Source organism: Siphateles boraxobius, unplaced genomic scaffold (genome assembly GCF_051911475.1).
Source record: "Siphateles boraxobius isolate OS27281-9 unplaced genomic scaffold, OSU_SipBor_1 227, whole genome shotgun sequence".
Lineage (NCBI taxonomy): Eukaryota > Metazoa > Chordata > Actinopteri > Cypriniformes > Leuciscidae > Siphateles > Siphateles boraxobius.
In genome coordinates this window covers 5,001-20,000 of record NW_027508841.1, presented here as the reverse complement: position 1 = coordinate 20,000, position 15,000 = coordinate 5,001, and the positions used below count along the sequence as shown (strand labels likewise).

General features: G+C 42.1%; 1 protein-coding gene across 4 annotated transcripts in view; it reads left to right on the top strand.

Annotated features, from left to right (window-relative positions):
- The window catches only part of zeb2b (zinc finger E-box binding homeobox 2b), a 70,677-nt gene that overhangs the window by 53,484 nt on the left and 2,193 nt on the right, over positions 1 to 15,000 (top strand). For all 4 annotated transcript variants that reach the window (XM_077240385.1, XM_077240384.1, XM_077240386.1 and 1 more), the window contains 6 exons: positions 107 to 349; positions 4,848 to 4,916; positions 7,580 to 7,774; positions 10,691 to 10,905; positions 12,931 to 13,039; positions 13,228 to 15,000. The exon at positions 13,228 to 15,000 is cut by the window's right edge and continues 206 nt beyond it. In XM_077240385.1, coding sequence (XP_077096500.1) covers positions 107 to 349; positions 4,848 to 4,916; positions 7,580 to 7,774; positions 10,691 to 10,905; positions 12,931 to 13,039; positions 13,228 to 15,000 — 2,604 coding nt within the window. The remainder of the gene's footprint in view (positions 1 to 106; positions 350 to 4,847; positions 4,917 to 7,579; positions 7,775 to 10,690; positions 10,906 to 12,930; positions 13,040 to 13,227) is intronic.

Here is a 15,000-nt window from a genome sequence, read left to right as displayed (position 1 = left end):
TGTGTGCACTCGCTCTCACTAAATTTAAACAATCCACAAATAAAGTTCTCAATTATGTATAAAAATATGGGTGAGATAATATTGATCATGTGTGTTTTTTCTCCAGTGTTGGACTTTGAGAACGTGGTAGAATCGGGATCGGAGACTGAAGAAGAAGACAGACTCCTGGTGTCGGAGGAGGGGAGTCCCATCAGCCCTGTCAATCATGAGTCCGTGGCCCCGCCCTCCCCGACCCTGGGACACGCCCTCCTGATGAAGACCATGGATGATGAAGATGATATGAAGGACAGCGGAATAGAGAACCTTTGGAACGAAAACGACTTGCTGAGTGCATCAGCCGACGGAACCGGTGAGCTCCGCCCTCTTTTTTAATCTATAAAACTCTCCGCTTCTGTTGAAGACACACCCCCTGTTATCTTAGACACGCCCCAAGTTATCTTAGACACGCCCCTATTCTCTTAGACACGCCCATGTTCTCTTAGACACGATCCATGTACTCTTAGACACGCCCCTGTTCTCTTAGACATGCCTCTGTTCTCTTAGACACACCCATGTTATCTTAGACACGCCCCCTAACATCTTAGACATGCCCCTGTTCTCTTAGACACGCCCCTATTATTTTAGACAAGACCATGTTCTCTTAGACACGCCCTCTATTATCTTAGACACGCCCCTGTTATCTTAGACACGCCCATGTTATTTTAGACACGCCCCTGTTATCCTAGACACGCCCATGTTCTCTTAGACACGCCGCTGTTCTCTTAGGCACACCCCTGTTCTCTTAGACACGCCCCTATTCTATAAGACACACCTCTGTTAAATTAGACACGGTCCTGTTCTCTTAGACACACCCATGTTCTCTTAGACACGCTCCTGTTCTCTTAGGCACACCTCTGTTCTCTTAGACACGCCCATGTTATCTTAGACACGCCCCCTAATATCTTAGACATGCCCCTGTTCTCTTAGACACGCCCCTATTATTTTAGACAAGCCCATGTTCTCTTAGACACGCCCTCTATTATCTTAGACACGCCCATGTTATCTTAGACATGCCCCTGTTATCTTAGACACGCCCATGTTATTTTAGACACGCCCCTGTTATCCTAGACACGCCCATGTTCTCTTAGACACGCCCCTGTTCTCTTAGGCACGCCCATATTCTATAAGACACACCTCTGTTATCTTAGACACGCTCCTGTTCTCTTAGGCACACCCCTGTTCTCTTAGACACGCCTCCTATTATCTTAGACACGCCCATGTTCTCTCAGACACGCCCCTGTTATCTTAGACACGCCCATGTCCTCTTAGACATGCCCCTGTTATCTTAGACAAAGCCCATGTTATTTTAGACACGCCCCTGTTATCTTAGACACGCCCAATTCTATAAGACACACCTCTGTTATCTTGACACGCTCCTGTTCTCTTAGACACGCACCTGTACTCTTAGACACGCCCCTGTTCTATTAGACACGCCCCTGTTCTCTTAGACACGCCCCTCTACTCGATATAGTGCTGAAACCTGCTCTCAGCCTCCAGTTCCTCTTTAATTATGGCGTGTGTTTGTGTCTGTAATCGTTGGGTTTGTGGTAATTGCAGAGCGTCGGTGTAAACGCGCTCCCGGTTTCCTCCTGCAAGCATCATTGGTGCAGTCAGAGACGCAGAGAGATAAATACTCTTAATGAGGGAGAGAGGTAATCATTAAGGGAGGCCAGGCTGCTGCTCAAGTCATTAAGAATCTTAAATGAAATTTTTATTTTTATGATAGCCATTTACATGTGTAATAAGAGTCAATGATTCTTAGAAGCGTATGACAGAAACATAGGAGTGTGAGAGCCCATGGAAGACAGACCATCTAAATGAGCACTTCTTCGCTATTCATTTCTGCTAATGAACTAGCTGTGCACAGAGCCGAGAGAAAGAGGGGGCGTTCGGGAGGCTACAAATTTAATACGCCCCAAAAAAAGCAAAGAAGAACCTGGGTTGTGGCGTTAGGAACACTGTGAAGTCTGATCTTCCTTCAGTCGAGGAGACTCCTCATTATTTACAGGCCGTCGATGCGCTCCGGAGAATCCGTGTGTTTCGCTGTCTCTGTCCGGGTTTTCCGGGTTTCAGGACCTCTGCTTCACACGCACCGGAGAAATGAGGATCACTTCACAAGACAGGGCAAATAACATGATCAAACCACGATACAACATATTATTATTATTATTATATTTAGATTTTTTTTTCAGATTTCATTTTAATTTTATTTAAAGGTTGTTTTAATAATCTTAAAAATAAATAAAAATAAATAATAATTAAAAATATGTCTATATAGTTTTATAGATATTTATATTATATATATATATATATTTTTGAGTTTATTTATTTGAGTTATTTTAGTACAAAATTAGAAATATTAATAATTCTGATAAAATAAGTTTAAGTATTTATTTTATTTTATTTCAATTAACATTTATTTTATTATAAGTGACAGAAATTTAATTTGTAATGGTTTTATTTTTAGTTAATGATAAGATCCCAGCTACACAAGTTATTATTATTATTATTATTATTATTATTATTATTATTATTATTATTATTATTATTATTATTATTATTATTATTATTATATTTCAAATTTAATTAAATTGTTTTATTTTTCAGTTTTTTTATTTATTTTTATTTATTTAAAGTTTTAGTACTTTTGTTGTTTTTTTGTCATTTTTATTAGATTTAAACAATGTATGTATAGTTTTAATAATTTTTATTTCAATTTTAGATTTAGCTATTTTAGTACTTCAACAAAATTTTGAAATGTTAAATAATAATAATAATTATTGTGAAATGATAAAATAAGTTTATGTTGTTGTTTTTTTCCAATTGACATTTGTCTTATTATAAGAAACAAGTTGTATTTTTTATAGTTTTAGTTTTTGTTAACGTTAATAACCCTTCCACACACTCTCAATCCTGTATTCTGCAATTAATGTTTGTTTGTTTATATATATATATATATTTGAATATGATGTACAGGAGTGTTAGAGTAGACTTTGATAGTCAGTGATATAGTTGTTGTCATTATTTTTAACATGATGCTTCGAATGCTGTTGATAAAGCTTAACTCCTATTGAACCCGGAACATTCCTTTAATTTGATAAACCCTCTTGGAGCCGGAATGTCTGTGTGTGTGTGTGTGTGTGTGTGTGTGTGTGTGTGTGTGTGTGTGTGTGTGTGTGTGTGTGTGTGTGTGTGTGTGTGTGTGTGATAAAAACCACGGCCATGTTTCTGCGCTGCTGGGTGACGTTCGTTAGCTCAAGAGGAAGAAGTCAAAGTCTCTCTCTCTCTCTCTCTCTCCCCCTCTCTCTCTCTCTCTCTCTCTCTCTCTCTCTCTCTCGCTCTCGCTCTCGCTCTCTCTCTCTCTCTCTCTCTCTTCTCTTTTATGCTCTCTTCTAAACTTGTGGGCATTTCCTCAGTGTTTCTGTGTGTTCTCCAGCGTTTGGTGCCGGTGTGTCTGCTCTGGTACCTCGACTCATAGCTCAGTCCTGAGATAATCTCTCTCTCTCTCTCTCTCTCTCTCTCTCTCTCTCTCTCTCTCTCTCTCTCTCTCTCTCTCTCACACACACACTCACACTCACACACTCTCTCTCCCTCTCTCTCTCTCTCTCTCTCTCTCTCTCTCTCTCTCTCACACACTCACACTCACACACTCTCTCTCCCTCTCTCTCTCTCTCTCTCTCTCTCTCTCTCTCTCTCTCTCTCTCTCTCTCTCTCTCTCTCTCTCTCTCTCTCTCTCTCTCTCTCTCTCTCGTGTGTTTGCTCTGGTCAGTCAGATTCGTCCTTGACTCGCTCTCATCCCCCATAATGCCCTTCTCTAGTGTGTGACATTGTTATCACTGACAGAGACTTGAAGTAAATCTCCTGGCCTCTTGTTGTTCCTCTCCCTGTTTTCTCCCGAGTCCAGACGGGAGCGGTGTGTTTTCAGAGTAAATCATCATGAGGAATAGATTCAACACCGTCTCTTTTCCTCACACAGCTGAATGATCAGACGAGAGCACAGCTCCTCAAACACTGAGAGAAACAAGAACAATACAAACTGTGGATTGCAGTAAAAAAGACGTCAGTAAAAACCAAAAGAACTCCAAAAAATGACTGATTCCAGGTGCGTTTATTAAAGAAATAAATAGAGTCGATTTTGATTATATATTAATTATTCATTTTGTTGACAGTGAACGTCAATATGTTAAATCATCTGTGTTATTAATGGATGATGGTATTTGACAGGAGGTTCAGGAACAGGTGAAAACACAGAGATGATCTCAGAATAATGATATTGAAGTGTGTGTTTTCTGCATTTGTGTTTCTCATGTTGTCAGTGGTTTAATTAGAGACTCAGTGTTTAGATTCTGTGCCAGAGACGGATCAGGGAATTGAAGATACACACACACACACACACACACACACACACACACACACACACACACACACACACACACACACACACACACACACACACACACATACACACACACACACACACACACTCTCTCTCTCTCTCTCTCTCTCTCTGTATCTCTCTCTCTCTCTCTCTCTGTATCTCTCTCTCTCTGTGTGTGTGTGTGTGTGTGTGTGTGTGTTTGCTTGTTCAGGTGGATGGATCATTCTTGAGCCGAGTTTGCTCTCTCTTGTTTCCCAGTGCGCTCAGCTCGTTCCTCTGCTGTGTGTGTGTGTGTGTGTGTGTGTGTGTGTGTGTGTGTGTGTGTGTGTGTGTGTGTGTGTGTGTGTGAGTCCTGAGATGCAGAACGAGATGTTTTCCGCAGATGTAGTGTGTCAGTGTGTTGATAGACTCTTCTGTGTGTCGTTCTCAGATGAACTGAAGGGAGATTATGACACTATGGGACCCGATGCCACTTTGCAGCCAGTTGGGAACGGTACAGGTGAGTGTGTTGATTCGCTTGACATTTTTAAGAATCATATTAAAAATCATATTTTTTTGTTTAGGCTCTACTAGCGCAGGTTTTCCCAGTTTTTTGGGGGGGATTATTTTCCTCATATTCTCCATTGTTGCGGCTCCTCTCTTCCCAGTCTGTCAGTAACGCTCTGTTTACTTCCTGTCTCTATAAAGCCCCTCCTTCTGAAAAGCACACTGTGCTCTGATTGGTCGGCTGGAGCAGTGTGTTGTGATTGGTCGAGCGCTTCGAGTGTGTTTGGGAAATGCCCCGCCCCTTACCATAACCGCCAGTTTAACACACTACTAACTAACCCAACCAGGCCCCGCCCCTTTATTCAGCGTATTAATTATTATAATGAGGAATATTGTGACGTGTTCGTTCCCGGAAGAAACTCAAGATACAATGGAGGCGTTTCAGGAGTTCAGAAACACTGACACTGATATAGAGAAGAACTGGAGCTTTCTCATTCTCAGACAGCAACATACACACTAAACACAGATGTAAAAAAGCACAATAGATCCTCTTTACTCTTATTTTAGGAGCATTAAGATTTTTCTGCATTGTGACGATATTCTTATGACAGTTAGACACATTTAAACTTTCATGACTGTGTGTGAACACTTTCCTTCTGTGTTTGTCTGTAATTCTCATTATTCTGATGGGTAACTTTCATTCGATTCTCATTAGTTGTAATACAAAGAAAGATGAACATGTAACAGAAGCAGAATATGTGGTGTTTAATAGTGTTATTAGTGTTTGAAAGGCAGAACTGTATTGATATTGGCCACAAAACCCTGAACTCATGGTGATTCTGCTGAGAAATATCATGGCTGCAGTTTAACTTGATTTGAATCCACAATCTTCAGTGATTCCTCCTCTCTGTTTGAGATCCTCACACACACCGGGGTTTCTATCCGCTGTTAGCCGGTGTGTGAGCTGTCACTGCTGATGTTCTTCAGGAGGAGGGATGTGTAGTTTTAATAAAGCTTTCTAATGTTAGACACACACTCCAGAGATACACACTCGAGTCGGCCCACGATCTCGACGCAGCGACAGCAGAACATCAGGAACTGGAGGACTTTACACCGCTCTCTTCTGCGAGCGCCAACTTCCCCAAATCGCATTTCAGGCCAAAATCGAATTTGTGCGTAAACTCGATTTGTTTAGATCATGTAAGCCGCAGAACCCACAACAGCGAGGAGCTAAACGTGTTCATCCGTCGCTCACGCGTGTTCACGTGAATGATAGCAGCTCGAGTAATGAGAGAGGAGGGAAATCATTTGCGCTGTTAAATAATGTTAAAGGCTGCCGGCTCTCTGACATTTTCCAGACATTTTTGACAGCGACACAGTCCAGCGGCTCGACCTTTGCACAAATGAGACGATAAAATGTTTACTGTCAGACAAACCTCACTACAGAGTTTATACCTTACACAAGCTCATCCTCATTAAAAGGTAGCTTATAAAACTCAAGCCCAACATGCGCTGTCTCTCTCACGTAATATTTAACTTGTGTGACGGACCTGTCAAAGCTATCTATTCCCTGTTAGATAATATTCTGTTATATAACAGCATGAAACACCTTCAGTTTTCTGCATCTGCTCATGTAGAGAATACTTATTACCCTTTATTTTTACAATACGTTTAGAAGCTCATGGGATTCTTTCATTGCTCAGTTCCTGGTTTAGTTTCATGTTTTTCTCAGATGATTCTCCTAAAAATCAAAACAGACCCAAATGATTCATAAATACGTATCAAGCCAAGGCACTCGAGAGTTAGAGTAATTTTTTCATATATATACATTTACTTTAACTCTTGAGGGCCTTGGCTAGATAAGTCTGTTTTTGTTTTTTGTTTTTGCATTTTCCCTTTATACGTCCAAAGATACATATTTTTACACCTCATGCAGAGCTTTTTTGCACTCCTTGTCTTATAGACCCAAATGATTCATTAGTTTCCATTCAGTTTAGAGCAATACATTGAATAAAGAGCAGCTCGGCTCATCCGATAAGAAACGTTTGAATTCATATTGAGATCTCTTACTTTTCATTTCTGACTTTGATATGTTGGTAAATCTGTGCACAAATTTTAAGATCTCTTCTGAAACTCTAGAAGAGATTTATGCGATCTTCATTTGCTCTCTATTCCTTTTCATTGCTGTCTAAGAGAAACAGCTGAGAAATTAAATGTGCGATTTTTCTTTTTTTGAGCATTTTCATTCACTTTTTTATATGCCAAAAGAAATGCATTTTTTTCACATCAAAAATCTCTCATTTTTAAATCTGAATCCGGCTAGTTAGGAGTTTGATTAGAGAACTGAAAAGCGATGTCTGGATTACGACATACATCCTTTCTGCTCCATGTCTGATTGCCTCTAATACATTTAAAAGTAGAAAAAGGGTTTATCGTTAAAAGCTTTCCCACAATTCGAATGGTTCTCCCGTTAGATTAAGTCATATTTCTTATTTTAGTGGCCATTAGGTGGCTAGATACGGCAGTAATTTAGACATATCCCTCCCAGAACGTTTCTCTAATGTTCCTGCGTTCTTTTCTCACAGATGCTGCCGCATGTTTCCATCACCTTTCAATGCACTATATTTCTCACAGGTTTTATTTAAAGGCTTTCTCTGTGTGTGTGTTTGTCTCTAGTGAAGAGCGTCCACTGCGCTTCTGAGTTTGAGGACTTCTTCGGGAAGCGTAAACTGGTGGACAGTGAAAGTCATGTGGTCAGCATTGCCGAATACCTCCAGAGAGGAGACACAGCCATCATCTACCCCGAGGCTCCGGAGGAACTGTCCCGATCCCGGCTGGCCACGCCCGAAGCCCACGGACACGAGGAGAACGGTGAGAGCGTGGGCCAGCTGTCGTCTGAGTGTTTACCTTGAGAGCGAGCGCAGCTGTCCGAGTGGTGAAATCATGAACCCTAAATCTGCCGTCCCGAGGGGCCGGCCGGGGCATTACGCCGCATACCTCTCTTATGAAGAACGTGTGAAGAATTAGACGTGCGAGCCACCAGAAGCCATTACAATGGAGAGAACACAACTGGCCCCAAACGCGCCAGCAATCGCACTGCGTTTACGTTTAAACCATTGTAAACAACTGCTTTTAGCCAGTTATGTTAGCAGCAGTTTATTACAAAATAGTCCAATGAAGTCCAGGTTAATTCTGTGTTTACCATCTGGTTATTTCACAGTTTGTGTTCTCGAGCTCAAACACTGTTGTGTGTGAATGAACGGCCAGAACATATTAAAGTGTGTGTTTTCTGTTAGAACGGTGTGTGTTAGCCAGAGTTGGGTATACGCGTTACTGTATTCTAAATACTTTTCGTGGTAACGCAGTAATGTAACTCATTACATTTTAAATTTATGTAATTTGATTACAGTTACTGATGTCAATAAAATTAAGTTACTTGCGTTACAAATGTATTGTTAAGAAAAAAATATTTAGTAAAATGCCTTTCTAATCACGTTTGGCCGGCTGCGTCAGCATGCGCTTTAATGAATTACCGGAGAACGCGCTTCATGAGGCACACACACACACACACATACACACACACACACACATACGCAGCGCTACACGGTTTGGAGCACAGTCTGGCCGTTTCTCAATAGTAGCCTACGAAAACTTCGGACTTCGCGTCCTTGGTACTTCAGACTTGCCAAGTTTGACTCAGGAGAACGAACTCCCGAGGACGAGAGGACGCGAGTCCGGTTATTCTGCAAACGGAACCGCGGCGTTCTTGATCGTGTCACTCAGCAGCTCTGGCTACTCCGGTTATCTCTTTATGTAGCTTTATTTCAGGCAACAATTAAACGAAATATGGTATAAAATACAACTCTGCCTCTTTTCGTCAACAATAAAACAAAATATGTTATAAAACACAACTCTGCCTCTTTTCATTTAAAAAATCGTAAACATATTAGGCTAATGGCCACACAAATGTGCGCATACATTGATTATCTTCACTGCATTATTTATAACAACACGATATATAAAACACAACCCTGCTTCTTTTTGTTTTCATTTTAAAAATATGAAACATTATTGATCATTAAAACTGACATTTAACAGAGACAGACTTGTCATTTTATTTTATTATACCTGTACATACAGTGAAGAGAATGTATAGTAAAATAAATATAAAAAATATTCTATATATTTTAAAATATATCAAATAAAATTACACAACCCTGTCTCTTTTTGTTAAATGTCAGTTTTAATGCTCAATAATATCCAGTATAAAAGTATAAGTAGCCTAAAAGGTATAAGAATCTGTACAATTAGATATAAAGCAAACAGTTCAGTCAAACATAAGTCAGCTCTCTAATAGGCTACAAAGTTAAAGTCACCTCTCGATGCATCCTGGGTAAAAGGGGCGGATCAGGAACACATCAGGGATCTTGAACTGGACTTGGCTAGATGTGAACTCTGAATTGGAACAGTACTTGGGCAGCGACTGATGACGTTTCACAAGTCCACAAGAACATATTGAGAAACAGCCCACTCTTCTGTCTCGCATGCGCGCTCTTTCTCGCTCGCTCTAGATTCCGGGATATTAGAACTAATTTGCGGGCATCAGGGAGCCGCTATCAACATGCGGGAGACTCCCAGAACTTCCAGGAGACTTGGGATGTCTGTATTCTGCAATATTAAATTACGGAAAGAACTGAGTTTCACTTTGTAGTGTATGCTTGTAGTTTTAATAGGTTTTCAAAGTAACTTGAAAGTAAAGTAATTGTAATGTAATCAAATTACAATTTTAAAGTAGTAATTAGTAATTTGTAGTGGATTACTTTTTTTGAGTAACTTACCCAACACTGGTGTTAGCGGCCGCTAAGTTAATAACTAATGATCTTTACAACGGAAGAGAATCAATCAAAACTAAGTTTATCTGGACAATAACTTTATTCTAGATCTGCTGTAAAGCCTAAACAATCTCTGTTACTGTAATCTCCTATTATCACTGTAAAGCTGCTGTGAAACTCTATATTGTTAAAGCGCTGTAGAAATGAAGGAGACTTGACTTGACTTCTGCTTCAAGACACTTATTTAACATTGGACGTCAAGTGGCGAACCAACACTGCATCAGAATTATACTGCTCAAAATATTGTCTAAATTTAATGTTAACATAAACTGCATTGAACCAACAATGTGCAAAATATAATATTTTTTTCTAAATGAATGCATCTACAGAGCAGGGTGGCCGAAACAATTCTCATTTTTGTCATCATATTTAATGATAGCAGATAATATGGACACAATTTATTTTATAATTCTTACTTTTTTTTTCTTTTTTTTTTTACAATATTTACTGAAAATATGCATTATCCACTTTGGAACTGACACTAACACTTTTTTACTTTTTACTTTTTTTTTAATTGGCTGCAGTTATTGGCCAATGCCAATCATCTTATAATTGGCCAAATATAATCCAAGTTAATTGGCCTGGCTGACATATCTGTCTATCACTAGTACGTTCTCATATAAAGAGTGGAAAAGAGCGTGTTACATTTCTTCCATCACATAAAAGCCCATGAGCAAAACTCAGCGAATCGTGTGAATTTTGAGTGCACTTACTGCGAGTGTGTGTCCATGCATTGGCGTGAGTGTGTGTATGGGCGGCAGTGCCAACCTTGACGATGGCACACAGCAGAGCAGATTGTACAGATACCTCCTCATACCAGCCTGGGCACAGCGCCCATTCGCTGCCATTGATTTGCTGACCTTTTGGCCCGTTGCCCCACTCTCTCTTTCTGCAGACCTGCCACCTGGAACTCCAGATGCTTTCGCCCAACTGTTGACCTGCCCCTACTGCGACCGGGGCTACAAACGCTTGACTTCCCTAAAGGAACACATCAAGTACCGGCACGAGAAAAACGAGGAGAACTTCGCCTGCCCTCTGTGTAGCTACACGTTTGCTTACCGCACTCAGCTGGAGAGACATATGGCCACACACAAGCCGGGCCGAGACCAGGTGAGCGAACCTCTCTCTCTCTCTCTCTCTCTCTCTCTCTCTCTACATCTAATGTGCTGTGTTCCCTCTGAGAAAAGATATCATTTTGATTGGCAATCATTATTAATTTTTCATGGCATTTTGAAGATGCAGATCTTTTAATGGTTATAGCCTTAATTGAGGTCTAAATGGTTTTTTGATGGCCTGCTCTGATACGATTCTGAGAGTCTTATATTCATGATCGAATGACTATGTTAATTTCCAATTTAGAAATTGTATCCGCTCTTTAGGTTTTCTTTTTTATGTTCTTTAAAAATCAGTTTATCCGCGGTGACAGACTAACACGCCATAATTTCCATGTGCTTAAATGATATACGCAAGTCAAGCACTCAGCGTTTTATCTCTTAACAATCTGTTGAAGCATTATTTACACACATTATATGGGTTGTTGTGGCTGTTGCATTCCCCTGTGTAAAGAGGTAGATACACTGGGTGTCTTCTGGCGGATAAAGCAGGTCAGTGTAAAACAATGTAAAATGAGTCTCCGGAGACTAAGCTACTTCAAACTTATCTCCACAAGTGTAGTGTGGCATCAAAAGCTCTTTTATTTCTCAGACATGACGTTCTTACTAGAACAGAATGATTTGATATACACAATGAGCTGCCAACTTCTTCACCTGATGCCACGGGCCGCTCAGAACATAAACAGATGGCCCATTCTGCACCGTGACCTCTCTAATCCACAAATTACTTCCTATTTGTTGGTCTTTGTTTGTGTGCTTCATCTTGAAAGACTTTCCCGTTGAAAATTTGCTGTTGTCTGAAAACCCGAAATCCATTGAAATCAGTCCGAATGTTCAGGAGATACACTAGAGCGTCTGGTCTACCGATAAAGCTGATTTTTACTTACTATGCACAACAAATATGCAAATTCCCAATCAAATGCTCCGCCCTCATCGTGCTTGACACACTTGTGAGCGCGACAGTATCACACCGGGTGGAAAAATCCCTCTCCTCTCGCTGCTGCCAGTCACAATTAGACCGGCGGAGTGACTGTATCATATCGAGGGTAATGGCAGGACTAAAACCTGCCTCCATCCTCAGAGGGAAGGTGGGGGGCGTAAAGCAGCTGTTGCTGTTTGTTTATGCGACTCAGCAACATATGAGCGAATGGTGGGGTCCCTCCCCGGCGTGGGCCGCACGGCTCCCCGCTTGATGTTTGAAGGTTGCCGCTGTTTGAACAATCCTCCCTGTGTCCTGTGCTTTATGCCATCTGTCTCCAGTGGAATGCGGGCCTCTCTCTCCCCACCAGTTGTCGGAGCCGATCATGGGCGGCGCTCACAGGCCTTTTGTGTTCCTCTGCCCGTTCGACATACTCACCTCCCACTCTGAATTAATTGTGCTCGCCTGGTGTGCTCTCCGCTTCTCCGCACTGACGCCCGTATTGTTGTTGTTGTTGTTATTGTTATTATATTTTGATTTTCGAGGCTCTGCTTTGAATTGCAAATGCGAGGGGTGCAGCGTTCATGTTCTACCTTTGAACAGCAAATGAAGTGCCTGCCTACAAGCCGCATTCACGCATTATTAAAGAGACGTTTGAAGCCTTTAAACAGTCTACAAATTTGCGTCCCAATTACGAAATTGCAACATTTATGTGAGCCCACCTTTTTGCGTAATGAACTCTTTGCTCAGGTATCTGAAAGATGTGTTGGTTAAATATGCAAGATTTATTTGGAACGATTATGCTAAATTAGATGAAGTGGATCATTTCTGCCTCCCTAATGAGGAAAAAAGTCTTGCAAATAGGAATTTTTTTGTTCTTGTTTTTTTCGCTGCCAATGTAGCGTTTCTGGCTCTAGAGTCAGGAAATGAAAAGTTATGAGATCCTCTGTTATCGCTGCTCAAATGCACCCAAGCAAAGCAAGATGATGTTTTGCATCGGGAGCCATTTGGCCCATCACAAAATTATTCACTGAAATCTTGCCTGTTGTGTGTGATTGTGTGTTTGTGCAAGAGAAGCTCATGTGAAAATTTTCTCGTCCACAGCACCAGATTCTTAACCAGGGCTCTGGCAACCGCAAGTTCAAATGCACTGAATGTGGCAAGGCCTTCAAATACAAACACCATCTAAAGGAGCACCTGCGGATACACAGTGGTACGTCCTTTTCTTTCTTTCATTACCCATTGCCTTAGTTAAGAGTGTTTTGATTCTAGATCAGAATGAATTGGTTGTTTGTTTGTTTTGTTCCCAGCCAACTCTTCATGAGAACTTTGATTAGATGACTCATTACTTTGAAAGAAGTGCAATCTCTCACCTCTTTGCCTTTCTTCACTGTACTGTAGGTGAGAAGCCATACGAATGTCCAAACTGCAAGAAACGATTCTCACACTCCGGATCCTACAGTTCACACATAAGCAGCAAGAAATGCATCGGACTGATCGCCATCAACGGCAGAGTGAGAAACAACCTGAAGACGGGTTCATCTCCAACCTCTGCATCTTCCTCCCCTACAAACACTGCCATTTCACAGCTACGACACAAACTGGAGAACGGCAAACCGCTCGGCCTGCAAGACCAGTCCAACCACCTCAACATCAAATCTGAACCACTGGACTTCAATGACTATAAGCTGATGATGGCCTCTCACGGCTACGGTACGGGCAGCCCGTTCCTGAACGGGGGTATTAGGGGAGGCAGTCCACTGGGATTTCATAACTCCCAGAGTCCCCTTCAACACCTGGGAATGAGTATGGAGGCACAAATGCTGGGATACCCGTCACTGGGAAACAACCTGAGCGAGGTACAGAAAGTCCTGCAGATTGTGGACAACACAGTTTGTCGACAAAAGATGGACTGCAAGCCAGAGGAGATCTCCAAGTTGAAGGCATACATGAAGGAGTTGGGTTCCCACATAGAGGAACAGAAGCAAGGGCTCGCCTCTCACGCTGGACCCCAAAACACTCTTCCACTCATCAGCCACAACGGAGCCACCAAGAGCATCATAGACTACACGCTTGAGAAGGTCAACGAAGCCAAAGCCTGCCTTCAGAGCTTGACTAATGACTCTAAGAGGCAAATTAGCAATATCAAGAAAGAGAAGGCGAATCATATGATAGGTTTAGGTATGGAGGACAAATCACATGAGAATAATAATCTAATGTTTACACCGTTTTCCTGCCAATATTGCAAAGAGACCTTTACTGGTCCCATTCCCCTGCACCAGCATGAGCGTTACCTTTGCAAGATGAATGAGGAAATAAAAGCAGTGCTTCAGCCCGCTCAGAACGCCACGACCAACAAACCCGGCTATTTTGCTGAGAAGCATGGCCTTTTGCACCATGATAAGGCCATGAACGGCCCGATCAGTCCCTACAAAGACCACATGTCAGTGCTGAAAGCTTACTTTGCCATGAACATGGAGCCCAACTCAGACGAACTACTGAAAATCTCCATAGCGGTCGGCCTTCCGCAGGAGTTCGTGAAAGAGTGGTTTGAGCAAAGGAAAGTCTTTCAGTACGCTAATTCCAGGACTCCTCCTTTAGATAGGAACCACGTGGAGTCTGGTCATCCGGTCTCCGCTCACACGCCAACTAAAGACTCTTTAGGAATCCGCTCTCCGATGTCCCTGGTCAAAGGCACTGACCGTATCACATCCCCCTCCATCCCTGAGCTTCACAACAACTGCGACACCCCTCTCAGGCTCTCAAAATCCTCCCAGTTCTCTAACCACAAGCATCTGGGGGGTAAGCTGGACCACTCCAGAAGCAACACTCCATCTCCTCTCAACTTGTCGTCCGCCTCCTCCAAAAACTCCCACACTAGCTCTTACACGCCCAACAGCTTCACCTCCGAGGACCTGCAGGCCGAGCCTCTCGACCTCTCATTGCCAAAGCTCATGAAGGAGCCAAAGCACATCTTGACTGTGAAAAGCCGACCCAAGCTGAGCCTCACCCCGACTGACCACAACCACATCATGACGCCCCGCGAACACGCGGACGAGCCGCTCAACCTGGCGTATCTCTCTAAGAAGGAGTTTGGCAGCCCTAATGCACACAGCAATCTGGACAAAAGCTCGAGCCCCATGTTTGGTTTGAACCCCTTCGCTGGCAAACCAC